The sequence below is a fragment of the Sturnus vulgaris genome, chromosome 1 (assembly GCF_052056855.1).
Source record: "Sturnus vulgaris isolate bStuVul1 chromosome 1, bStuVul1.hap1, whole genome shotgun sequence".
NCBI classification, from domain to species: Eukaryota; Metazoa; Chordata; class Aves; order Passeriformes; family Sturnidae; genus Sturnus; species Sturnus vulgaris.
In genome coordinates this window covers 57,930,213-57,954,711 of record NC_142243.1, presented here as the reverse complement: position 1 = coordinate 57,954,711, position 24,499 = coordinate 57,930,213, and the positions used below count along the sequence as shown (strand labels likewise).

The window sequence follows — 24,499 nt, the reverse complement described above, 5'->3', positions numbered from 1 at the left end:
GCCATCAAGTCCTTTGCTTTCCTTTTCTATCTCTTAGTCTTTCTTCTTTAGGGCTCTCCTTCTCTTTGTTTCTCATCTCCTCCATCTTCTTCTTCTCCTATGGAGACCTACGCTCAAAGGATAGTGCAGGAGGGAATCTTTCCCAATGACTTGAGGCTCTACTGGTTGGTGAGGAGTGGAAACACCTGTGTCTGGCCACTCCTTTTGAGGGATAGAAAGGGCTGCGTTGGCTGGCCACTAGTTACAGGCACTTGCAGTTGCAGCATGATGTCAAGAGTCTGCTGGAGTAAGAGAAGGAAGGAGTCTGCTGGCTGTGCTGCCAGGAGCTAAGGGACATGAGGTTGTGCAAGGGGCAGACACGGTGAGAAGGTGATACGGGAGGGACAGGCAGGGTTAGGCAGCCGGGAAAGGGACAGCTTGGGTTTAGCCAGTCATGCAGCGTGAAAGAAGGAGTCAGTGCTGTGTGAAGCTGCCTATAAGAAAAGGAGTCAGAGGTACCCGAGTGAGGTCTATGAAAGCAGGAGTGAGAGTTACGAAGAAAGAAGTTGATGAAGAGAAGAAGGCACGTAGAGTTTCTTACTAAAGGACTTGCCGTGATGCCAACTAAAGGGCTGCTGGTGATACCAGCCGTGTCCATCACGACATAAAAATGGCAACATTCTCTTTCGCCTTCCCCTTCTTATTCACATTCTCCTTACTCTTTTCCTCCCGCTTCTCTTCATATCCGTCCTTGTTCTCCTTCGCAACCAACCCCTTCGCAAGATCCTTTCTCTTTTGATTCGGTTTCCATGTTGATTTCATTTTCATCTCCACATAAGCCTCCACTCTCCCATTCCCTCTTCTCTTTTCTTTCTTTTCCCGTTCCGCTTCAATTTTCCATTGCCCCAAGCCATCCCTGCATCACCATTTCCCTTCCCGCTCTTGGAACTCGCACACGCGCAGGGCTGTTTATGAGATGGGAAAAGGAGGCAAAGAGACGGGAATTGGATGCGGGACAATTTGATTGTACCACGAAGGGCAGGAGACACCGGGACGGGGACGGTGGGCAGGCCCCAGGCAGGCCGGCTGTCACGGGCTGCAGGAGGCCAGGGCAGCTTGTGCAGAGCTCAAGTCTCACTGCTGCTGCTGCTGCTGCTGCTGACAGCAGGGCTGTGCAGACCCTGCCCCACCCTGAGTCAGCATCCTCCAGGTGTCACCCCAGCACCTCCTGCTGCCCAAGCCATCTGCTCCTTCCTGCCACGTCACATACTCCATAGCAGGGATGCCATCCAGGCGCGGGCTCCAGGAACACCGGGCAGGAGCTGGAGCATCTAGGGCAGGTGTCCCAGGAGCGTGCACCGTGGAGGGGACCTGTCCATCGCAGGAGAACCGGCAGAAGCAGACGCCATCTGCCTGCAGTCGCTGCCCAGGGAACTCTGCCACATTGGTGACAAACACCCCTTGTGTCCTTCCTGATCTACACATGGAGAAAGGAGCAGAGATGTCCATCTGGCCCAGGCCGATTCCAGCCCTGCCCCACTCCTTTGGACCATTAAAGGGCTTCCAGGAGCCCATTCCCGGGTGCCGTCCCAGCTATCAAGTATCTGACGTGGCAGGAAGGACAAGATGGCTTGGGCATTGGGATGCTGACTCAGGGAGGGGCAGGAGCCGTACAGCCCTGGTGTCAGCAGCAGCAGGGAGTGTCCCCTGTGCAGATTGGCCTGGCTGGAGCTGAGCAATGCTGGGGCTGCTATAAAAGCCCTGCCTGGGCCAGACTAGGCCAAGCACTGGCCTGGCCACCTTCTCCTCCTCAGGAACAAGGGTAAGTGTGCGAGCGCTTCTGCTCACGCCTTCCTGCTCCAGTCCCGGCCCCTTTGGCTTGGCTGCTGCCTCTGCTGCTCTCCTGCCATGGCTGCCCTCTCTTGCAGAGCACCCACGCATCCCTCACCAAGATGTCCTGCTACGACCTGTGCCCGCCCAAAACCAACGTGGCTGTGCCCCAGCCCATCGCTGAGAGCTGCAACGAGCTGTGTGCCCGCCAGTGCCCCGACTCTTCGGCCTTGATCCAGCCGCCCCCCGTGGTGGTCACCTTCCCCGGCCCCATCCTCACCTCCTTCCCCCAGCAAGCCGTGGTGGGCTCCTCCGGAGCTCCGGCCTTTGGCGGCTCCCTGGGGCTGGGCGGCCTCTACGGCGCCGGCGCCACCCAGGCCTCCGGCTCCGGCGGCCTCTGCACCTTTGGCAGAGCCTGCGCTGTTCCCGCCTACAGCCCTTGCGCCCTGCCCCGCTACAGCAAGAAGCTCTGGGACACCTGCGGGCCCTGCTAGAGCCACCACAGCCCAGCCCGTAACCCCTGCGGCCGCCTCAGCCCAGCATGGAGAAGTTGAGCTCTGCACAAGCTGCCCTGCCCTTCTGCAGCCCGTGACAGCCGGCCTGCCTGGGGCCTGCCCGCCGTCCCTCTCCCAGCGTCTCCTGCCCTTCCTGGTACAATAAAGTTTTCCTGCATCCAGTTCCTGTCTCTTTGCCTCCTTTTCCCAAGTCCCGTGGGCTCCAGGGAGCGGGCAGTTGCAAGACTTGGAGGGGCAACTGTGGCTCTGGGAAAACTTCTCATGGAAACGGTAGCGCATGGTAAAAGAGAAGAGGGAAGGGGACTGTGGAGCTGAAAGTGGAGAAGAAATTGGAATCAAAGGGCAAGTGGGAGCACAGGAAGGAGTGCTGTGGCAACGGGTCAGGGAAGGAGAAGGAGACGGGCAAATATCTCTAAGCAATCTGCCTGAAGACAGACAGAGCCCATTTCTTGCAGGCCATGAGACCAGGAGCTCTGCCACACCTGCAGCAGAGCTGGCAATGGGGTGGCCTCAGACCTAGGAGCCCTCCGGGGGCAAAGGCCGCCACAGCTCCAGGCCCTCTGTGCCACCACGGTTCTGCTAAAGGAGCGGGGCCGGAAATCATAGAGAGACTTCCCCCCTCTACGCTATTTACACGGACAAATTTCATTGCCATCAAGTCCTTTGCTTTCCTTTTCTATCTCTTAGTCTTTCTTCTTTAGGGCTCTCCTTCTCTTTGTTTCTCATCTCCTCCATCTTCTTCTTCTCCTATGGAGACCTACGCTCAAAGGATAGTGCAGGAGGGAATCTTTCCCAATGACTTGAGGCTCTACTGGTTGGTGAGGAGTGGAAACACCTGTGTCTGGCCACTCCTTTTGAGGGATAGAAAGGGCTGCGTTGGCTGGCCACTAGTTACAGGCACTTGCAGTTGCAGCATGATGTCAAGAGTCTGCTGGAGTAAGAGAAGGAAGGAGTCTGCTGGCTGTGCTGCCAGGAGCTAAGGGACATGAGGTTGTGCAAGGGCCAGACACGGTGAGAAGGTGATACGGTAGGGACAGGCAGGGTTAGGCAGCCGGGAAAGGGACAGCTTGGGTTTAGCCAGTCATGCAGCGTGAAAGAAGGAGTCAGTGCTGTGTGAAGCTGCCTATAAGAAAAGGAGTCAGAGGTACCCGAGTGAGGTCTATGAAAGCAGGAGTGAGAGTTACGAAGAAAGAAGTTGATGAAGAGAAGAAGGCACGTAGAGTTTCTTACTAAAGGACTTGCCATGATGCCAACTAAAGGGCTGCTGGTGATACCAGCCGTGTCCATCACGACATAAAAATGGCAACATTCTCTTTCGCCTTCCCCTTCTTATTCACATTCTCCTTACTCTTTTCCTCCCGCTTCTCTTCATATCCGTCCTTGTTCTCCTTCGCAACCAACCCCTTCGCAAGATCCTTTCTCTCTTGATTCGGTTTCCATGTTGATTTCATTTTCATCTCCACATAAGCCTCCACTCTCCCATTCCCTCTTCTCTTTTCTTTCTTTTCCCGTTCCGCTTCAATTTTCCATTGCCCCAAGCCATCCCTGCATCACCATTTCCCTTCCCGCTCTTGGAACTCGCACACGCGCAGGGCTGTTTATGAGATGGGAAAAGGAGGCAAAGAGACGGGAATTGGATGCGGGACAATTTGATTGTACCACGAAGGGCAGGAGACACCGGGACGGGGACGGTGGGCAGGCCCCAGGCAGGCCGGCTGTCACGGGCTGCAGGAGGCCAGGGCAGCTTGTGCAGAGCTCAAGTCTCACAGCTGCTGCTGCTGCTGCTGCTGACAGCAGGGCTCTGCAGACCCTGCCCCACCCTGAGTCAGCATCCTCCAGGTGTCACCCCAGCACCTCCTGCTGCCCAAGCCATCTGCTCCTTCCTGCCACGTCACATACTCCATAGCAGGGATGCCATCCAGGCGCGGGCTCCAGGAACACCGGGCAGGAGCTGGAGCATCTAGGGCAGGTGTCCCAGGAGCGTGCACCGTGGAGGGGACCTGTCCATCGCAGGAGAACCGGCAGAAGCAGACGCCATCTGCCTGCAGTCGCTGCCCAGGGAACTCTGCCACATTGGTGACAAACACCCCTTGTGTCCTTCCTGATCTACACATGGAGAAAGGAGCAGAGATGTCCATCTGGCCCAGGCCGATTCCAGCCCTGCCCCACTCCTTTGGACCATTAAAGGGCTTCCAGGAGCCCATTCCCGGGTGCCGTCCCAGCTATCAAGTATCTGACGTGGCAGAAAGGACAAGATGGCTTGGGCATTGGGATGCTGACTCAGGGAGGGGCAGGAGCCGTACAGCCCTGGTGTCAGCAGCAGCAGGGAGTGTCCCCTGTGCAGATTGGCCTGGCTGGAGCTGAGCAATGCTGGGGCTGCTATAAAAGCCCTGCCTGGGCCAGACTAGGCCAAGCACTGGCCTGGCCACCTTCTCCTCCTCAGGAACAAGGGTAAGTGTGCGAGCGCTCCTGCTCACGTCTTCCTGCTCCAGTCCCGGCCCCTTTGGCTTGGCTGCTGCCTCTGCTGCTCTCCTGCCACGGCTGCCCTCTCTTGCAGAGCACCCACGCATCCCTCACCAAGATGTCCTGCTACGACCTGTGCCCGCCCAAAACCAACGTGGCTGTGCCCCAGCCCATCGCTGAGAGCTGCAACGAGCTGTGTGCCCGCCAGTGCCCCGACTCTTCGGCCTTGATCCAGCCGCCCCCCGTGGTGGTCACCTTCCCCGGCCCCATCCTCACCTCCTTCCCCCAGCAAGCCGTGGTGGGCTCCTCCGGAGCTCCGGCCTTTGGCGGCTCCCTGGGGCTGGGCGGCCTCTACGGCGCCGGCGCCACCCAGGCCTCCGGCTCCGGCGGCCTCTGCACCTTTGGCAGAGCCTGCGCTGTTCCCGCCTACAGCCCTTGCGCCCTGCCCCGCTACAGCAAGAAGCTCTGGGACACCTGCGGGCCCTGCTAGAGCCACCACAGCCCAGCCCGTAACCCCTGCGGCCGCCTCAGCCCAGCATGGAGAAGTTGAGCTCTGCACAAGCTGCCCTGCCCTTCTGCAGCCCGTGACAGCCGGCCTGCCTGGGGCCTGCCCGCCGTCCCTCTCCCAGCGTCTCCTGCCCTTCCTGGTACAATAAAGTTTTCCTGCATCCAGTTCCTGTCTCTTTGCCTCCTTTTCCCAAGTCCCGTGGGCTCCAGGGAGCGGGCAGTTGCAAGACTTGGAGGGGCAACTGTGGCTCTGGGAAAACTTCTCATGGAAACGGTAGCGCATGGTAAAAGAGAAGAGGGAAGGGGACTGTGGAGCTGAAAGTGGAGAAGAAATTGGAATCAAAGGGCAAGTGGGAGCACAGGAAGGAGTGCTGTGGCAACGGGTCAGGGAAGGAGAAGGAGACGGGCAAATATCTCTAAGCAATCTGCCTGAAGACAGACAGAGCCCATTTCTTGCAGGCCATGAGACCAGGAGCTCTGCCACACCTGCAGCAGAGCTGGCAATGGGGTGGCCTCAGACCTAGGAGCCCTCCGGGGGCAAAGGCCGCCACAGCTCCAGGCCCTCTGTGCCACCACGGTTCTGCTAAAGGAGCGGGGCCGGAAATCATAGAGAGACTTCCCCCCTCTACGCTATTTACACGGACAAATTTCATTGCCATCAAGTCCTTTGCTTTCCTTTTCTGTCTCTTAGTCTTTCTTCTTTAGGGCTCTCCTTCTCTTTGTTTCTCATCTCCTCCATCTTCTTCTTCTCCTATGGAGACCTACGCTCAAAGGATAGTGCAGGAGGGAATCTTTCCCAATGACTTGAGGCTCTACTGGTTGGTGAGGAGTGGAAACACCTGTGTCTGGCCACTCCTTTTGAGGGATAGAAAGGGCTGCGTTGGCTGGCCACTAGTTACAGGCACTTGCAGTTGCAGCATGATGTCGAGAGTCTGCTGGAGTAAGAGAAGGAAGGAGTCTGCTGGCTGTGCTGCCAGGAGCTAAGGGACATGAGGTTGTGCAAGGGGCAGACACGGTGAGAAGGTGATACGGGAGGGACAGGCAGGGTTAGGCAGCCGGGAAAGGGACAGCTTGGGTTTAGCCAGTCATGCAGCGTGAAAGAAGGAGTCAGTGCTGTGTGAAGCTGCCTATAAGAAAAGGAGTCAGAGGTACCCGAGTGAGGTCTATGAAAGCAGGAGTGAGAGTTACGAAGAAAGAAGTTGATGAAGAGAAGAAGGCACGTAGAGTTTCTTACTAAAGGACTTGCCGTGATGCCAACTAAAGGGCTGCTGGTGATACCAGCCGTGTCCATCACGACATAAAAATGGCAACATTCTCTTTCGCCTTCCCCTTCTTATTCACATTCTCCTTACTCTTTTCCTCCCGCTTCTCTTCATATCCGTCCTTGTTCTCCTTCGCAACCAACCCCTTCGCAAGATCCTTTCTCTCTTGATTCGGTTTCCATGTTGATTTCATTTTCATCTCCACATAAGCCTCCACTCTCCCATTCCCTCTTCTCTTTTCTTTCTTTTCCCGTTCCGCTTCAATTTTCCATTGCCCCAAGCCATCCCTGCATCACCATTTCCCTTCCCGCTCTTGGAACTCGCACACGCGCAGGGCTGTTTATGAGATGGGAAAAGGAGGCAAAGAGACGGGAATTGGATGCGGGACAATTTGATTGTACCACGAAGGGCAGGAGACACCGGGACGGGGACGGTGGGCAGGCCCCAGGCAGGCCGGCTGTCACGGGCTGCAGGAGGCCAGGGCAGCTTGTGCAGAGCTCAAGTCTCACAGCTGCTGCTGCTGCTGCTGACAGCAGGGCTGTGCAGACCCTGCCCCACCCTGAGTCAGCATCCTCCAGGTGTCACCCCAGCACCTCCTGCTGCCCAAGCCATCTGCTCCTTCCTGCCACGTCACATACTCCATAGCAGGGATGCCATCCAGGCGCGGGCTCCAGGAACACCGGGCAGGAGCTGGAGCATCTAGGGCAGGTGTCCCAGGAGCGTGCACCGTGGAGGGGACCTGTCCATCGCAGGAGAACCGGCAGAAGCAGACGCCATCTGCCTGCAGTCGCTGCCCAGGGAACTCTGCCACATTGGTGACAAACACCCCTTGTGTCCTTCCTGATCTACACATGGAGAAAGGAGCAGAGATGTCCATCTGGCCCAGGCCGATTCCAGCCCTGCCCCACTCCTTTGGACCATTAAAGGGCTTCCAGGAGCCCATTCCCGGGTGCCGTCCCAGCTATCAAGTATCTGACGTGGCAGGAAGGACAAGATGGCTTGGGCATTGGGATGCTGACTCAGGGAGGGGCAGGAGCCGTACAGCCCTGGTGTCAGCAGCAGCAGGGAGTGTCCCCTGTGCAGATTGGCCTGGCTGGAGCTGAGCAATGCTGGGGCTGCTATAAAAGCCCTGCCTGGGCCAGACTAGGCCAAGCACTGGCCTGGCCACCTTCTCCTCCTCAGGAACAAGGGTAAGTGTGCGAGCGCTCCTGCTCACGCCTTCCTGCTCCAGTCCCGGCCCCTTTGGCTTGGCTGCTGCCTCTGCTGCTCTCCTGCCACGGCTGCCCTCTCTTGCAGAGCACCCACGCATCCCTCACCAAGATGTCCTGCTACGACCTGTGCCCGCCCAAAACCAACGTGGCTGTGCCCCAGCCCATCGCTGAGAGCTGCAACGAGCTGTGTGCCCGCCAGTGCCCCGACTCTTCGGCCTTGATCCAGCCGCCCCCCGTGGTGGTCACCTTCCCCGGCCCCATCCTCACCTCCTTCCCCCAGCAAGCCGTGGTGGGCTCCTCCGGAGCTCCGGCCTTTGGCGGCTCCCTGGGGCTGGGCGGCCTCTACGGCGCCGGCGCCACCCAGGCCTCCGGCTCCGGCGGCCTCTGCACCTTTGGCAGAGCCTGCGCTGTTCCTGCCTACAGCCCTTGCGCCCTGCCCCGCTACAGCAAGAAGCTCTGGGACACCTGCGGGCCCTGCTAGAGCCACCACAGCCCAGCCCGTAACCCCTGCGGCCGCCTCAGCCCAGCATGGAGAAGTTGAGCTCTGCACAAGCTGCCCTGCCCTTCTGCAGCCCGTGACAGCCGGCCTGCCTGGGGCCTGCCCGCCGTCCCTCTCCCAGCGTCTCCTGCCCTTCCTGGTACAATAAAGTTTTCCTGCATCCAGTTCCTGTCTCTTTGCCTCCTTTTCCCAAGTCCCGTGGGCTCCAGGGAGCGGGCAGTTGCAAGACTTGGAGGGGCAACTGTGGCTCTGGGAAAACTTCTCATGGAAACGGTAGCGCATGGTAAAAGAGAAGAGGGAAGGGGACTGTGGAGCTGAAAGTGGAGAAGAAATTGGAATCAAAGGGCAAGTGGGAGCACAGGAAGGAGTGCTGTGGCAACGGGTCAGGGAAGGAGAAGGAGACGGGCAAATATCTCTAAGCAATCTGCCTGAAGACAGACAGAGCCCATTTCTTGCAGGCCATGAGACCAGGAGCTCTGCCACACCTGCAGCAGAGCTGGCAATGGGGTGGCCTCAGACCTAGGAGCCCTCCGGGGGCAAAGGCCGCCACAGCTCCAGGCCCTCTGTGCCACCACGGTTCTGCTAAAGGAGCGGGGCCGGAAATCATAGAGAGACTTCCCCCCTCTACGCTATTTACACGGACAAATTTCATTGCCATCAAGTCCTTTGCTTTCCTTTTCTGTCTCTTAGTCTTTCTTCTTTAGGGCTCTCCTTCTCTTTGTTTCTCATCTCCTCCATCTTCTTCTTCTCCTATGGAGACCTACGCTCAAAGGATAGTGCAGGAGGGAATCTTTCCCAATGACTTGAGGCTCTACTGGTTGGTGAGGAGTGGAAACACCTGTGTCTGGCCACTCCTTTTGAGGGATAGAAAGGGCTGCGTTGGCTGGCCACTAGTTACAGGCACTTGCAGTTGCAGCATGATGTCGAGAGTCTGCTGGAGTAAGAGAAGGAAGGAGTCTGCTGGCTGTGCTGCCAGGAGCTAAGGGACATGAGGTTGTGCAAGGGGCAGACACGGTGAGAAGGTGATACGGGAGGGACAGGCAGGGTTAGGCAGCCGGGAAAGGGACAGCTTGGGTTTAGCCAGTCATGCAGCGTGAAAGAAGGAGTCAGTGCTGTGTGAAGCTGCCTATAAGAAAAGGAGTCAGAGGTACCCGAGTGAGGTCTATGAAAGCAGGAGTGAGAGTTACGAAGAAAGAAGTTGATGAAGAGAAGAAGGCACGTAGAGTTTCTTACTAAAGGACTTGCCGTGATGCCAACTAAAGGGCTGCTGGTGATACCAGCCGTGTCCATCACGACATAAAAATGGCAACATTCTCTTTCGCCTTCCCCTTCTTATTCACATTCTCCTTACTCTTTTCCTCCCGCTTCTCTTCATATCCGTCCTTGTTCTCCTTCGCAACCAACCCCTTCGCAAGATCCTTTCTCTCTTGATTCGGTTTCCATGTTGATTTCATTTTCATCTCCACATAAGCCTCCACTCTCCCATTCCCTCTTCTCTTTTCTTTCTTTTCCCGTTCCGCTTCAATTTTCCATTGCCCCAAGCCATCCCTGCATCACCATTTCCCTTCCCGCTCTTGGAACTCGCACACGCGCAGGGCTGTTTATGAGATGGGAAAAGGAGGCAAAGAGACGGGAATTGGATGCGGGACAATTTGATTGTACCACGAAGGGCAGGAGACACCGGGACGGGGACGGTGGGCAGGCCCCAGGCAGGCCGGCTGTCACGGGCTGCAGGAGGCCAGGGCAGCTTGTGCAGAGCTCAAGTCTCACAGCTGCTGCTGCTGCTGCTGACAGCAGGGCTGTGCAGACCCTGCCCCACCCTGAGTCAGCATCCTCCAGGTGTCACCCCAGCACCTCCTGCTGCCCAAGCCATCTGCTCCTTCCTGCCACGTCACATACTCCATAGCAGGGATGCCATCCAGGCGCGGGCTCCAGGAACACCGGGCAGGAGCTGGAGCATCTAGGGCAGGTGTCCCAGGAGCGTGCACCGTGGAGGGGACCTGTCCATCGCAGGAGAACCGGCAGAAGCAGACGCCATCTGCCTGCAGTCGCTGCCCAGGGAACTCTGCCACATTGGTGACAAACACCCCTTGTGTCCTTCCTGATCTACACATGGAGAAAGGAGCAGAGATGTCCATCTGGCCCAGGCCGATTCCAGCCCTGCCCCACTCCTTTGGACCATTAAAGGGCTTCCAGGAGCCCATTCCCGGGTGCCGTCCCAGCTATCAAGTATCTGACGTGGCAGGAAGGACAAGATGGCTTGGGCATTGGGATGCTGACTCAGGGAGGGGCAGGAGCCGTACAGCCCTGGTGTCAGCAGCAGCAGGGAGTGTCCCCTGTGCAGATTGGCCTGGCTGGAGCTGAGCAATGCTGGGGCTGCTATAAAAGCCCTGCCTGGGCCAGACTAGGCCAAGCACTGGCCTGGCCACCTTCTCCTCCTCAGGAACAAGGGTAAGTGTGCGAGCGCTCCTGCTCACGCCTTCCTGCTCCAGTCCCGGCCCCTTTGGCTTGGCTGCTGCCTCTGCTGCTCTCCTGCCACGGCTGCCCTCTCTTGCAGAGCACCCACGCATCCCTCACCAAGATGTCCTGCTACGACCTGTGCCCGCCCAAAACCAACGTGGCTGTGCCCCAGCCCATCGCTGAGAGCTGCAACGAGCTGTGTGCCCGCCAGTGCCCCGACTCTTCGGCCTTGATCCAGCCGCCCCCCGTGGTGGTCACCTTCCCCGGCCCCATCCTCACCTCCTTCCCCCAGCAAGCCGTGGTGGGCTCCTCCGGAGCTCCGGCCTTTGGCGGCTCCCTGGGGCTGGGCGGCCTCTACGGCGCCGGCGCCACCCAGGCCTCCGGCTCCGGCGGCCTCTGCACCTTTGGCAGAGCCTGCGCTGTTCCCGCCTACAGCCCTTGCGCCCTGCCCCGCTACAGCAAGAAGCTCTGGGACACCTGCGGGCCCTGCTAGAGCCACCACAGCCCAGCCCGTAACCCCTGCGGCCGCCTCAGCCCAGCATGGAGAAGTTGAGCTCTGCACAAGCTGCCCTGCCCTTCTGCAGCCCGTGACAGCCGGCCTGCCTGGGGCCTGCCCGCCGTCCCTCTCCCAGCGTCTCCTGCCCTTCCTGGTACAATAAAGTTTTCCTGCATCCAGTTCCTGTCTCTTTGCCTCCTTTTCCCAAGTCCCGTGGGCTCCAGGGAGCGGGCAGTTGCAAGACTTGGAGGGGCAACTGTGGCTCTGGGAAAACTTCTCATGGAAACGGTAGCGCATGGTAAAAGAGAAGAGGGAAGGGGACTGTGGAGCTGAAAGTGGAGAAGAAATTGGAATCAAAGGGCAAGTGGGAGCACAGGAAGGAGTGCTGTGGCAACGGGTCAGGGAAGGAGAAGGAGACGGGCAAATATCTCTAAGCAATCTGCCTGAAGACAGACAGAGCCCATTTCTTGCAGGCCATGAGACCAGGAGCTCTGCCACACCTGCAGCAGAGCTGGCAATGGGGTGGCCTCAGACCTAGGAGCCCTCCGGGGGCAAAGGCCGCCACAGCTCCAGGCCCTCTGTGCCACCACGGTTCTGCTAAAGGAGCGGGGCCGGAAATCATAGAGAGACTTCCCCCCTCTACGCTATTTACACGGACAAATTTCATTGCCATCAAGTCCTTTGCTTTCCTTTTCTATCTCTTAGTCTTTCTTCTTTAGGGCTCTCCTTCTCTTTGTTTCTCATCTCCTCCATCTTCTTCTTCTCCTATGGAGACCTACGCTCAAAGGATAGTGCAGGAGGGAATCTTTCCCAATGACTTGAGGCTCTACTGGTTGGTGAGGAGTGGAAACACCTGTGTCTGGCCACTCCTTTTGAGGGATAGAAAGGGCTGCGTTGGCTGGCTACTAGTTACAGGCACTTGCAGTTGCAGCATGATGTCGAGAGTCTGCTGGAGTAAGAGAAGGAAGGAGTCTGCTGGCTGTGCTGCCAGGAGCTAAGGGACATGAGGTTGTGCAAGGGGCAGACACGGTGAGAAGGTGATACGGGAGGGACAGGCAGGGTTAGGCAGCCGGGAAAGGGACAGCTTGGGTTTAGCCAGTCATGCAGCGTGAAAGAAGGAGTCAGTGCTGTGTGAAGCTGCCTATAAGAAAAGGAGTCAGAGGTACCCGAGTGAGGTCTATGAAAGCAGGAGTGAGAGTTACGAAGAAAGAAGTTGATGAAGAGAAGAAGGCACGTAGAGTTTCTTACTAAAGGACTTGCCGTGATGCCAACTAAAGGGCTGCTGGTGATACCAGCCGTGTCCATCACGACATAAAAATGGCAACATTCTCTTTCGCCTTCCCCTTCTTATTCACATTCTCCTTACTCTTTTCCTCCCGCTTCTCTTCATATCCGTCCTTGTTCTCCTTCGCAACCAACCCCTTCGCAAGATCCTTTCTCTCTTGATTCGGTTTCCATGTTGATTTCATTTTCATCTCCACATAAGCCTCCACTCTCCCATTCCCTCTTCTCTTTTCTTTCTTTTCCCGTTCCGCTTCAATTTTCCATTGCCCCAAGCCATCCCTGCATCACCATTTCCCTTCCCGCTCTTGGAACTCGCACACGCGCAGGGCTGTTTATGAGATGGGAAAAGGAGGCAAAGAGACGGGAATTGGATGCGGGACAATTTGATTGTACCACGAAGGGCAGGAGACACCGGGACGGGGACGGTGGGCAGGCCCCAGGCAGGCCGGCTGTCACGGGCTGCAGGAGGCCAGGGCAGCTTGTGCAGAGCTCAAGTCTCACAGCTGCTGCTGCTGCTGCTGACAGCAGGGCTGTGCAGACCCTGCCCCACCCTGAGTCAGCATCCTCCAGGTGTCACCCCAGCACCTCCTGCTGCCCAAGCCATCTGCTCCTTCCTGCCACGTCACATACTCCATAGCAGGGATGCCATCCAGGCGCGGGCTCCAGGAACACCGGGCAGGAGCTGGAGCATCTAGGGCAGGTGTCCCAGGAGCGTGCACCGTGGAGGGGACCTGTCCATCGCAGGAGAACCGGCAGAAGCAGACGCCATCTGCCTGCAGTCGCTGCCCAGGGAACTCTGCCACATTGGTGACAAACACCCCTTGTGTCCTTCCTGATCTACACATGGAGAAAGGAGCAGAGATGTCCATCTGGCCCAGGCCGATTCCAGCCCTGCCCCACTCCTTTGGACCATTAAAGGGCTTCCAGGAGCCCATTCCCGGGTGCCGTCCCAGCTATCAAGTATCTGACGTGGCAGGAAGGACAAGATGGCTTGGGCATTGGGATGCTGACTCAGGGAGGGGCAGGAGCCGTACAGCCCTGGTGTCAGCAGCAGCAGGGAGTGTCCCCTGTGCAGATTGGCCTGGCTGGAGCTGAGCAATGCTGGGGCTGCTATAAAAGCCCTGCCTGGGCCAGACTAGGCCAAGCACTGGCCTGGCCACCTTCTCCTCCTCAGGAACAAGGGTAAGTGTGCGAGCGCTCCTGCTCACGCCTTCCTGCTCCAGTCCCGGCCCCTTTGGCTTGGCTGCTGCCTCTGCTGCTCTCCTGCCACGGCTGCCCTCTCTTGCAGAGCACCCACGCATCCCTCACCAAGATGTCCTGCTACGACCTGTGCCCGCCCAAAACCAACGTGGCTGTGCCCCAGCCCATCGCTGAGAGCTGCAACGAGCTGTGTGCCCGCCAGTGCCCCGACTCTTCGGCCTTGATCCAGCCGCCCCCCGTGGTGGTCACCTTCCCCGGCCCCATCCTCACCTCCTTCCCCCAGCAAGCCGTGGTGGGCTCCTCCGGAGCTCCGGCCTTTGGCGGCTCCCTGGGGCTGGGCGGCCTCTACGGCGCCGGCGCCACCCAGGCCTCCGGCTCCGGCGGCCTCTGCACCTTTGGCAGAGCCTGCGCTGTTCCCGCCTACAGCCCTTGCGCCCTGCCCCGCTACAGCAAGAAGCTCTGGGACACCTGCGGGCCCTGCTAGAGCCACCACAGCCCAGCCCGTAACCCCTGCGGCCGCCTCAGCCCAGCATGGAGAAGTTGAGCTCTGCACAAGCTGCCCTGCCCTTCTGCAGCCCGTGACAGCCGGCCTGCCTGGGGCCTGCCCGCCGTCCCTCTCCCAGCGTCTCCTGCCCTTCCTGGTACAATAAAGTTTTCCTGCATCCAGTTCCTGTCTCTTTGCCTCCTTTTCCCAAGTCCCGTGGGCTCCAGGGAGCGGGCAGTTGCAAGACTTGGAGGGGCAACTGTGGCTCTGGGAAAACTTCTCATGGAAACGGTAGCGCATGGTAAAAGAGAAGAGGGAAGGGGACTGTGGAGCTGAAAGTGGAGAAGAAATTGGAATCAAAGGGCAAGTGGGAGCACAGGAAGGAGTGCTGTGGCAACGGGTCAGGGAAGGAGAAGGAGACGGGCAAATATCTCTAAGCAATCTGCCTGAAGACAGACAGAGCCCATTTCTTGCAGGCCATGAGACCAGGAGCTCTGCCACACCTGCAGCAGAGCTGGCAATGGGGTGGCCTCAGACCTAGGAGCCCTCCGGGGGCAAAGGCCGCCACAGCTCCAGGCCCTCTGTGCCACCACGGTTCTGCTAAAGGAGCGGGGCCGGAAATCATAGAGAGACTTCCCCCCTCTACGCTATTTACACGGACAAATTTCATTGCCATCAAGTCCTTTGCTTTCCTTTTCTATCTCTTAGTCTTTCTTCTTTAGGGCTCTCCTTCTCTTTGTTTCTCATCTCCTCCATCTTCTTCTTCTCCTATGGAGACCTACGCTCAAAGGATAGTGCAGGAGGGAATCTTTCCCAATGACTTGAGGCTCTACTGGTTGGTGAGGAGTGGAAACACCTGTGTCTGGCCACTCCTTTTGAGGGATAGAAAGGGCTGCGTTGGCTGGCCACTAGTTACAGGCACTTGCAGTTGCAGCATGATGTCGAGAGTCTGCTGGAGTAAGAGAAGGAAGGAGTCTGCTGGCTGTGCTGCCAGGAGCTAAGGGACATGAGGTTGTGCAAGGGGCAGACACGGTGAGAAGGTGATACGGGAGGGACAGGCAGGGTTAGGCAGCCGGGAAAGGGACAGCTTGGGTTTAGCCAGTCATGCAGCGTGAAAGAAGGAGTCAGTGCTGTGTGAAGCTGCCTATAAGAAAAGGAGTCAGAGGTACCCGAGTGAGGTCTATGAAAGCAGGAGTGAGAGTTACGAAGAAAGAAGTTGATGAAGAGAAGAAGGCACGTAGAGTTTCTTACTAAAGGACTTGCCGTGATGCCAACTAAAGGGCTGCTGGTGATACCAGCCGTGTCCATCACGACATAAAAATGGCAACATTCTCTTTCGCCTTCCCCTTCTTATTCACATTCTCCTTACTCTTTTCCTCCCGCTTCTCTTCATATCCGTCCTTGTTCTCCTTCGCAACCAACCCCTTCGCAAGATCCTTTCTCTCTTGATTCGGTTTCCATGTTGATTTCATTTTCATCTCCACATAAGCCTCCACTCTCCCATTCCCTCTTCTCTTTTCTTTCTTTTCCCGTTCCGCTTCAATTTTCCATTGCCCCAAGCCATCCCTGCATCACCATTTCCCTTCCCGCTCTTGGAACTCGCACACGCGCAGGGCTGTTTATGAGATGGGAAAAGGAGGCAAAGAGACGGGAATTGGATGCGGGACAATTTGATTGTACCACGAAGGGCAGGAGACACCGGGACGGGGACGGTGGGCAGGCCCCAGGCAGGCCGGCTGTCACGGGCTGCAGGAGGCCAGGGCAGCTTGTGCAGAGCTCAAGTCTCACAGCTGCTGCTGCTGCTGCTGACAGCAGGGCTGTGCAGACCCTGCCCCACCCTGAGTCAGCATCCTCCAGGTGTCACCCCAGCACCTCCTGCTGCCCAAGCCATCTGCTCCTTCCTGCCACGTCACATACTCCATAGCAGGGATGCCATCCAGGCGCGGGCTCCAGGAACACCGGGCAGGAGCTGGAGCATCTAGGGCAGGTGTCCCAGGAGCGTGCACCGTGGAGGGGACCTGTCCATCGCAGGAGAACCGGCAGAAGCAGACGCCATCTGCCTGCAGTCGCTGCCCAGGGAACTCTGCCACATTGGTGACAAACACCCCTTGTGTCCTTCCTGATCTACACATGGAGAAAGGAGCAGAGATGTCCATCTGGCCCAGGCCGATTCCAGCCCTGCCCCACTCCTTTGGACCATTAAAGGGCTTCCAGGAGCCCATTCCCGGGTGCCGTCCCAGCTATCAAGTATCTGACGTGGCAGGAAGGACAAGATGGCTTGGGCATTGGGATGCTGACTCAGGGAGGGGCAGGAGCCGTACAGCCCTGGTGTCAGCAGCAGCAGGGAGTGTCCCCTGTGCAGATTGGCCTGGCTGGAGCTGAGCAATGCTGGGGCTGCTATAAAAGCCCTGCCTGGGCCAGACTAGGCCAAGCACTGGCCTGGCCACCTTCTCCTCCTCAGGAACAAGGGTAAGTGTGCGAGCGCTCCTGCTCACGCCTTCCTGCTCCAGTCCCGGCCCCTTTGGCTTGGCTGCTGCCTCTGCTGCTCTCCTGCCACGGCTGCCCTCTCTTGCAGAGCACCCACGCATCCCTCACCAAGATGTCCTGCTACGACCTGTGCCCGCCCAAAACCAACGTGGCTGTGCCCCAGCCCATCGCTGAGAGCTGCAACGAGCTGTGTGCCCGCCAGTGCCCCGACTCTTCGGCCTTGATCCAGCCGCCCCCCGTGGTGGTCACCTTCCCCGGCCCCATCCTCACCTCCTTCCCCCAGCAAGCCGTGGTGGGCTCCTCCGGAGCTCCGGCCTTTGGCGGCTCCCTGGGGCTGGGCGGCCTCTACGGCGCCGGCGCCACCCAGGCCTCCGGCTCCGGCGGCCTCTGCACCTTTGGCAGAGCCTGCGCTGTTCCCGCCTACAGCCCTTGCGCCCTGCCCCGCTACAGCAAGAAGCTCTGGGACACCTGCGGGCCCTGCTAGAGCCACCACAGCCCAGCCCGTAACCCCTGCGGCCGCCTCAGCCCAGCATGGAGAAGTTGAGCTCTGCACAAGCTGCCCTGCCCTTCTGCAGCCCGTGACAGCCGGCCTGCCTGGGGCCTGCCCGCCGTCCCTCTCCCAGCGTCTCCTGCCCTTCCTGGTACAATAAAGTTTTCCTGCATCCAGTTCCTGTCTCTTTGCCTCCTTTTCCCAAGTCCCGTGGGCTCCAGGGAGCGGGCAGTTGCAAGACTTGGAGGGGCAACTGTGGCTCTGGGAAAACTTCTCATGGAAACGGTAGCGCATGGTAAAAGAGAAGAGGGAAGGGGACTGTGGAGCTGAAAGTGGAGAAGAAATTGGAATCAAAGGGCAAGTGGGAGCACAGGAAGGAGTGCTGTGGCAACGGGTCAGGGAAGGAGAAGGAGACGGGCAAATATCTCTAAGCAATCTGCCTGAAGACAGACAGAGCCCATTTCTTGCAGGCCATGAGACCAGGAGCTCTGCCACACCTGCAGCAGAGCTGGCAATGGGGTGGCCTCAGACCTAGGAGCCCTCCGGGGGCAAAGGCCGCCACAGCTCCAGGCCCTCTGTGCCACCACGGTTCTGCTAAAGGAGCGGGGCCGGAAATCATAGAGAGACTTCCCCCCTCTACGCTATTTACACGGACAAATTTCATTGCCATCAAGTCCTTTGCTTTCCTTTTCTATCTCTTAGTCTTTCTTCTTTAGGGCTCTCCTTCTCTTTGTTTCTCATCTCCTCCATCTTCTTCTTCTCCTATGGAGACCTACGCTCAAAGGATAGTGCAGGAGGGAATCTTTCCCAATGACTTGAGGCTCTACTGGTTGGTGAGGAGTGGAAACACCTGTGTCTGGCCACTCCTTTTGAGGGATAGAAAGGGCTGCGTTGGCTGGCCACTAGTTACAGGCACTTGCAGTTGCAGCATGATGTCGAGAGTCTGCTGGAGTAAGAGAAGGAAGGAGTCTGCTGGCTGTGCTGCCAGGAGCTAAGGGACATGAGGTTGTGCAAGGGGCAGACACGGTGAGAAGGTGATACGGGAGGGACAGGCAGGGTTAGGCAGCCGGGAAAGGGACAGCTTGGGTTTAGCCAGTCATGCAGCGTGAAAGAAGGAGTCAGTGCTGTGTGAAGCTGCCTATAAGAAAAGGAGTCAGAGGTACCCGAGTGAGGTCTATGAAAGCAGGAGTGAGAGTTACGAAGAAAGAAGTTGATGAAGAGAAGAAGGCACGTAGAGTTTCTTACTAAAGGACTTGCCGTGATGCCAACTAAAGGGCTGCTGGTGATACCAGCCGTGTCCATCACGACATAAAAATGGCAACATTCTCTTTCGCCTTCCCCTTCTTATTCACATTCTCCTTACTCTTTTCCTCCCGCTTCTCTTCATATCCGTCCTTGTTCTCCTTCGCAACCAACCCCTTCGCAAGATCCTTTCTCTTTTGATTCGGTTTCCATGTTGATTTCATTTTCATCTCCACATAAGCCTCCACTCTCCCATTCCCTCTTCTCTTTTCTTTCTTTTCCCGTTCCGCTTCAATTTTCCATTGCCCCAAGCCATCCCTGCATCACCATTTCCCTTCCCGCTCTTGGAACTCGCACACGCGCAGGGCTGTTTATGAGATGGGAAAAGGAGGCAAAGAGACGGGAATTGGATGCGGGACAATTTGATTGTACCACGAAGGGCAGGAGACACCGGGACGGGGACGGTGGGCAGGCCCCAGGCAGGCCGGCTGTCACGGGCTGCAGGAGGCCAGGGCAGCTTGTGCAGAGCTCAAGTCTCACAGCTGCTGCTGCTGCTGCTGCTGACAGCAGGGCTGTGCAGACCCTGCCCCACCCTGAGTCAGCATCCTCCAGGTGTCACCCCAGCACCTCCTGCTGCCCAAGCCATCTGCTCCTTCCTGCCACGTCACATACTCCATAGCAGGGATGCCATCCAGGCGCGGGCTCCAGGAACACCGGGCAGGAGCTGGAGCATCTAGGGCAGGTGTCCCAGGAGCGTGCACCGAGGAGGGGACCTGTCCATCGCAGGAGAACCGGCAGAAGCAGACGCCATCTGCCTGCAGTCGCTGCCCAGGGAACTCTGCCACATTGGTGACAAACACCCCTTGTGTCCTTCCTGATCTACACATGGAGAAAGGAGCAGAGATGTCCATCTGGCCCAGGCCGATTCCAGCCCTGCCCCACTCCTTTGGACCATTAAAGGGCTTCCAGGAGCCCATTCCCGGGTGCCGTCCCAGCTATCAAGTATCTGACGTGGCAGGAAGGACAAGATGGCTTGGGCATTGGGATGCTGACTCAGGGAGGGGCAGGAGCCGTACAGCCCTGGTGTCAGCAGCAGCAGGGAGTGTCCCCTGTGCAGATTGGCCTGGCTGGAGCTGAGCAATGCTGGGGCTGCTATAAAAGCCCTGCCTGGGCCAGACTAGGCCAAGCACTGGCCTGGCCACCTTCTCCTCCTCAGGAACAAGGGTAAGTGTGCGAGCGCTTCTGCTCACGCCTTCCTGCTCCAGTCCCGGCCCCTTTGGCTTGGCTGCTGCCTCTGCTGCTCTCCTGCCACGGCTGCCCTCTCTTGCAGACCACCCACGCATCCCTCACCAAGATGTCCTGCTACGACCTGTGCCCGCCCAAAACCAACGTGGCTGTGCCCCAGCCCATCGCTGAGAGCTGCAACGAGCTGTGTGCCCGCCAGTGCCCCGACTCTTCGGCCTTGATCCAGCCGCCCCCCGTGGTGGTCACCTTCCCCGGCCCCATCCTCACCTCCTTCCCCCAGCAAGCCGTGGTGGGCTCCTCCGGAGCTCCGGCCTTTGGCGGCTCCCTGGGGCTGGGCGGCCTCTACGGCGCCGGCGCCACCCAGGCCTCCGGCTCCGGCGGCCTCTGCACCTTTGGCAGAGCCTGCGCTGTTCCCGCCTACAGCCCTTGCGCCCTGCCCCGCTACAGCAAGAAGCTCTGGGACACCTGCGGGCCCTGCTAGAGCCACCACAGCCCAGCCCGTAACCCCTGCGGCCGCCTCAGCCCAGCATGGAGAAGTTGAGCTCTGCACAAGCTGCCCTGCCCTTCTGCAGCCCGTGACAGCCGGCCTGCCTGGGGCCTGCCCGCCGTCCCTCTCCCAGCGTCTCCTGCCCTTCCTGGTACAATAAAGTTTTCCTGCATCCAGTTCCTGTCTCTTTGCCTCCTTTTCCCAAGTCCCGTGGGCTCCAGGGAGCGGGCAGTTGCAAGACTTGGAGGGGCAACTGTGGCTCTGGGAAAACTTCTCATGGAAACGGTAGCGCATGGTAAAAGAGAAGAGGGAAGGGGACTGTGGAGCTGAAAGTGGAGAAGAAATTGGAATCAAAGGGCAAGTGGGAGCACAGGAAGGAGTGCTGTGGCAACGGGTCAGGGAAGGAGAAGGAGACGGGCAAATATCTCTAAGCAATCTGCCTGAAGACAGACAGAGCCCATTTCTTGCAGGCCATGAGACCAGGAGCTCTGCCACACCTGCAGCAGAGCTGGCAATGGGGTGGCCTCAGACCTAGGAGCCCTCCGGGGGCAAAGGCCGCCACAGCTCCAGGCCCTCTGTGCCACCACGGTTCTGCTAAAGGAGCGGGGCCGGAAATCATAGAGAGACTTCCCCCCTCTACGCTATTTACACGGACAAATTTCATTGCCATCAAGTCCTTTGCTTTCCTTTTCTATCTCTTAGTCTTTCTTCTTTAGGGCTCTCCTTCTCTTTGTTTCTCATCTCCTCCATCTTCTTCTTCTCCTATGGAGACCTACGCTCAAAGGATAGTGCAGGAGGGAATCTTTCCCAATGACTTGAGGCTCTACTGGTTGGTGAGGAGTGGAAACACCTGTGTCTGGCCACTCCTTTTGAGGGATAGAAAGGGCTGCGTTGGCTGGCCACTAGTTACAGGCACTTGCAGTTGCAGCATGATGTCGAGAGTCTGCTGGAGTAAGAGAAGGAAGGAGTCTGCTGGCTGTGCTGCCAGGAGCTAAGGGACATGAGGTTGTGCAAGGGGCAGACACGGTGAGAAGGTGATACGGGAGGGACAGGCAGGGTTAGGCAGCCGGGAAAGGGACAGCTTGGGTTTAGCCAGTCATGCAGCGTGAAAGAAGGAGTCAGTGCTGTGTGAAGCTGCCTATAAGAAAAGGAGTCAGAGGTACCCGAGTGAGGTCTATGAAAGCAGGAGTGAGAGTTACGAAGAAAGAAGTTGATGAAGAGAAGAAGGCACGTAGAGTTTCTTACTAAAGGACTTGCCGTGATGCCAACTAAAGGGCTGCTGGTGATACCAGCCGTGTCCATCACGACATAAAAATGGCAACATTCTCTTTCGCCTTCCCCTTCTTATTCACATTCTCCTTACTCTTTTCCTCCCGCTTCTCTTCATATCCGTCCTCGTTCTCCTTCGCTACCAACCCCTTCGCAAGATCCTTTCTCTCTTGATTCGGTTTCCATGTTGATTTCATTTTCATCTCCACATAAGCCTCCACTCTCCCATTCCCTCTTCTCTTTTCTTTCTTTTCCCGTTCCGCTTCAATTTTCCATTGCCCCAAGCCATCCCTGCATCACCATTTCCCTTCCCGCTCTTGGAACTCGCACACGCGCAGGGCTGTTTATGAGATGGGAAAAGGAGGCAAAGAGACGGGAATTGGATGCGGGACAATTTGATTGTACCACGAAGGGCAGGAGACACCGGGACGGGGACGGTGGGCAGGCCCCAGGCAGGCCGGCTGTCACGGGCTGCAGGAGGCCAGGGCAGCTTGTGCAGAGCTCAAGTCTCACAGCTGCTGCTGCTGCTGCTGCTGACAGCAGGGCTGTGCAGACCCTGCCCCACCCTGAGTCAGCATCCTCCAGGTGTCACCCCAGCACCTCCTGCTGCCCAAGCCATCTGCTCCTTCCTGCCACGTCACATACTCCATAGCAGGGATGCCATCCAGGCGCGGGCTCCAGGAACACCGGGCAGGAGCTGGAGCATCTAGGGCAGGTGTCCCAGGAGCGTGCACCGAGGAGGGGACCTGTCCATCGCAGGAGAACCGGCAGAAGCAGACGCCATCTGCCTGCAGTCGCTGCCCAGGGAACTCTGCCACATTGGTGACAAACACCCCTTGTGTCCTTCCTGATCTACACATGGAGAAAGGAGCAGAGATGTCCATCTGGCCCAGGCCGATTCCAGCCCTGCCCCACTCCTTTGGACCATTAAAGGGCTTCCAGGAGCCCATTCCCGGGTGCCGTCCCAGCTATCAAGTATCTGACGTGGCAGGAAGGACAAGATGGCTTGGGCATTGGGATGCTGACTCAGGGAGGGGCAGGAGCCGTACAGCCCTGGTGTCAGCAGCAGCAGGGAGTGTCCCCTGTGCAGATTGGCCTGGCTGGAGCTGAGCAATGCTGGGGCTGCTATAAAAGCCCTGCCTGGGCCAGACTAGGCCAAGCACTGGCCTGGCCACCTTCTCCTCCTCAGGAACAAGGGTAAGTGTGCGAGCGCTTCTGCTCACGCCTTCCTGCTCCAGTCCCGGCCCCTTTGGCTTGGCTGCTGCCTCTGCTGCTCTCCTGCCACGGCTGCCCTCTCTTGCAGACCACCCACGCATCCCTCACCAAGATGTCCTGCTACGACCTGTGCCCGCCCAAAACCAACGTGGCTGTGCCCCAGCCCATCGCTGAGAGCTGCAACGAGCTGTGTGCCCGCCAGTGCCCCGACTCTTCGGCCTTGATCCAGCCGCCCCCCGTGGTGGTCACCTTCCCCGGCCCCATCCTCACCTCCTTCCCCCAGCAAGCCGTGGTGGGCTCCTCCGGAGCTCCGGCCTTTGGCGGCTCCCTGGGGCTGGGCGGCCTCTACGGCGCCGGCGCCACCCAGGCCTCCGGCTCCGGCGGCCTCTGCACCTTTGGCAGAGCCTGCGCTGTTCCCGCCTACAGCCCTTGCGCCCTGCCCCGCTACAGCAAGAAGCTCTGGGACACCTGCGGGCCCTGCTAGAGCCACCACAGCCCAGCCCGTAACCCCTGCGGCCGCCTCAGCCCAGCATGGAGAAGTTGAGCTCTGCACAAGCTGCCCTGCCCTTCTGCAGCCCGTGACAGCCGGCCTGCCTGGGGCCTGCCCGCCGTCCCTCTCCCAGCGTCTCCTGCCCTTCCTGGTACAATAAAGTTTTCCTGCATCCAGTTCCTGTCTCTTTGCCTCCTTTTCCCAAGTCCCGTGGGCTCCAGGGAGCGGGCAGTTGCAAGACTTGGAGGGGCAACTGTGGCTCTGGGAAAACTTCTCATGGAAACGGTAGCGCATGGTAAAAGAGAAGAGGGAAGGGGACTGTGGAGCTGAAAGTGGAGAAGAAATTGGAATCAAAGGGCAAGTGGGAGCACAGGAAGGAGTGCTGTGGCAACGGGTCAGGGAAGGAGAAGGAGACGGGCAAATATCTCTAAGCAATCTGCCTGAAGACAGACAGAGCCCATTTCTTGCAGGCCATGAGACCAGGAGCTCTGCCACACCTGCAGCAGAGCTGGCAATGGGGTGGCCTCAGACCTAGGAGCCCTCCGGGGGCAAAGGCCGCCACAGCTCCAGGCCCTCTGTGCCACCACGGTTCTGCTAAAGGAGCGGGGCCGGAAATCATAGAGAGACTTCCCCCCTCTACGCTATTTACACGGACAAATTTCATTGCCATCAAGTCCTTTGCTTTCCTTTTCTATCTCTTAGTCTTTCTTCTTTAGGGCTCTCCTTCTCTTTGTTTCTCATCTCCTCCATCTTCTTCTTCTCCTATGGAGACCTACGCTCAAAGGATAGTGCAGGAGGGAATCTTTCCCAATGACTTGAGGCTCTACTGGTTGGTGAGGAGTGGAAACACCTGTGTCTGGCCACTCCTTTTGAGGGATAGAAAGGGCTGCGTTGGCTGGCCACTAGTTACAGGCACTTGCAGTTGCAGCATGATGTCGAGAGTCTGCTGGAGTAAGAGAAGGAAGGAGTCTGCTGGCTGTGCTGCCAGGAGCTAAGGGACATGAGGTTGTGCAAGGGGCAGACACGGTGAGAAGGTGATACGGGAGGGACAGGCAGGGTTAGGCAGCCGGGAAAGGGACAGCTTGGGTTTAGCCAGTCATGCAGCGTGAAAGAAGGAGTCAGTGCTGTGTGAAGCTGCCTATAAGAAAAGGAGTCAGAGGTACCCGAGTGAGGTCTATGAAAGCAGGAGTGAGAGTTACGAAGAAAGAAGTTGATGAAGAGAAGAAGGCACGTAGAGTTTCTTACTAAAGGACTTGCCGTGATGCCAACTAAAGGGCTGCTGGTGATACCAGCCGTGTCCATCACGACATAAAAATGGCAACATTCTCTTTCGCCTTCCCCTTCTTATTCACATTCTCCTTACTCTTTTCCTCCCGCTTCTCTT

The 24,499-nt window shown here is 58.0% G+C and overlaps 8 protein-coding genes across 8 annotated transcripts; all 8 read left to right on the top strand.

Annotated features, from left to right (window-relative positions):
- The first annotated feature begins 1,931 nt into the window (after positions 1–1,931).
- Positions 1,932–2,303, top strand: LOC148225237 (scale keratin-like). Its single transcript, XM_088175192.1, has one exon. The coding sequence runs from the start codon at positions 1,932–1,934 to the stop codon at positions 2,301–2,303; it is 372 nt and encodes a 123-aa protein (XP_088031318.1).
- A 2,602-nt stretch (positions 2,304–4,905) lies between these two features.
- On the top strand, positions 4,906–5,277 carry LOC148225236 (scale keratin-like). The gene has a single exon (XM_088174414.1). It carries the CDS (start codon positions 4,906–4,908, stop codon positions 5,275–5,277), a length of 372 nt encoding a protein of 123 aa, XP_088030540.1.
- A 2,599-nt stretch (positions 5,278–7,876) lies between these two features.
- Positions 7,877–8,248, top strand: LOC148225235 (scale keratin-like). The gene has a single exon (XM_088173710.1). It carries the CDS (start codon positions 7,877–7,879, stop codon positions 8,246–8,248), a length of 372 nt encoding a protein of 123 aa, XP_088029836.1.
- A 2,599-nt stretch (positions 8,249–10,847) lies between these two features.
- LOC148225234 (scale keratin-like) lies at positions 10,848–11,219 on the top strand. The gene has a single exon (XM_088173016.1). The coding sequence runs from the start codon at positions 10,848–10,850 to the stop codon at positions 11,217–11,219; it is 372 nt and encodes a 123-aa protein (XP_088029142.1).
- A 2,599-nt stretch (positions 11,220–13,818) lies between these two features.
- LOC148225233 (scale keratin-like) lies at positions 13,819–14,190 on the top strand. Its single transcript, XM_088172269.1, has one exon. The coding sequence runs from the start codon at positions 13,819–13,821 to the stop codon at positions 14,188–14,190; it is 372 nt and encodes a 123-aa protein (XP_088028395.1).
- A 2,599-nt stretch (positions 14,191–16,789) lies between these two features.
- LOC148225232 (scale keratin-like) lies at positions 16,790–17,161 on the top strand. The gene has a single exon (XM_088171623.1). The coding sequence runs from the start codon at positions 16,790–16,792 to the stop codon at positions 17,159–17,161; it is 372 nt and encodes a 123-aa protein (XP_088027749.1).
- Positions 17,162–19,763: 2,602 nt separating this feature from the next.
- On the top strand, positions 19,764–20,135 carry LOC148225231 (scale keratin-like). Its single transcript, XM_088170906.1, has one exon. It carries the CDS (start codon positions 19,764–19,766, stop codon positions 20,133–20,135), a length of 372 nt encoding a protein of 123 aa, XP_088027032.1.
- Positions 20,136–22,737: 2,602 nt separating this feature from the next.
- LOC148225230 (scale keratin-like) lies at positions 22,738–23,109 on the top strand. Its single transcript, XM_088170149.1, has one exon. It carries the CDS (start codon positions 22,738–22,740, stop codon positions 23,107–23,109), a length of 372 nt encoding a protein of 123 aa, XP_088026275.1.
- The last annotated feature ends 1,390 nt before the right edge of the window (positions 23,110–24,499 follow it).

What these genes read in the sequence shown, in the direction of transcription:
- LOC148225237 (XM_088175192.1), top strand. Translation starts at nt 1,932, where the DNA reads ATGTCCTGCTACGACCTGTGCCCGCCCAAAACCAACGTGGCTGTGCCC.
- LOC148225236 (XM_088174414.1), top strand. Translation starts at nt 4,906, where the DNA reads ATGTCCTGCTACGACCTGTGCCCGCCCAAAACCAACGTGGCTGTGCCC.
- LOC148225235 (XM_088173710.1), top strand. Translation starts at nt 7,877, where the DNA reads ATGTCCTGCTACGACCTGTGCCCGCCCAAAACCAACGTGGCTGTGCCC.
- LOC148225234 (XM_088173016.1), top strand. Translation starts at nt 10,848, where the DNA reads ATGTCCTGCTACGACCTGTGCCCGCCCAAAACCAACGTGGCTGTGCCC.
- LOC148225233 (XM_088172269.1), top strand. Translation starts at nt 13,819, where the DNA reads ATGTCCTGCTACGACCTGTGCCCGCCCAAAACCAACGTGGCTGTGCCC.
- LOC148225232 (XM_088171623.1), top strand. Translation starts at nt 16,790, where the DNA reads ATGTCCTGCTACGACCTGTGCCCGCCCAAAACCAACGTGGCTGTGCCC.
- LOC148225231 (XM_088170906.1), top strand. Translation starts at nt 19,764, where the DNA reads ATGTCCTGCTACGACCTGTGCCCGCCCAAAACCAACGTGGCTGTGCCC.
- LOC148225230 (XM_088170149.1), top strand. Translation starts at nt 22,738, where the DNA reads ATGTCCTGCTACGACCTGTGCCCGCCCAAAACCAACGTGGCTGTGCCC.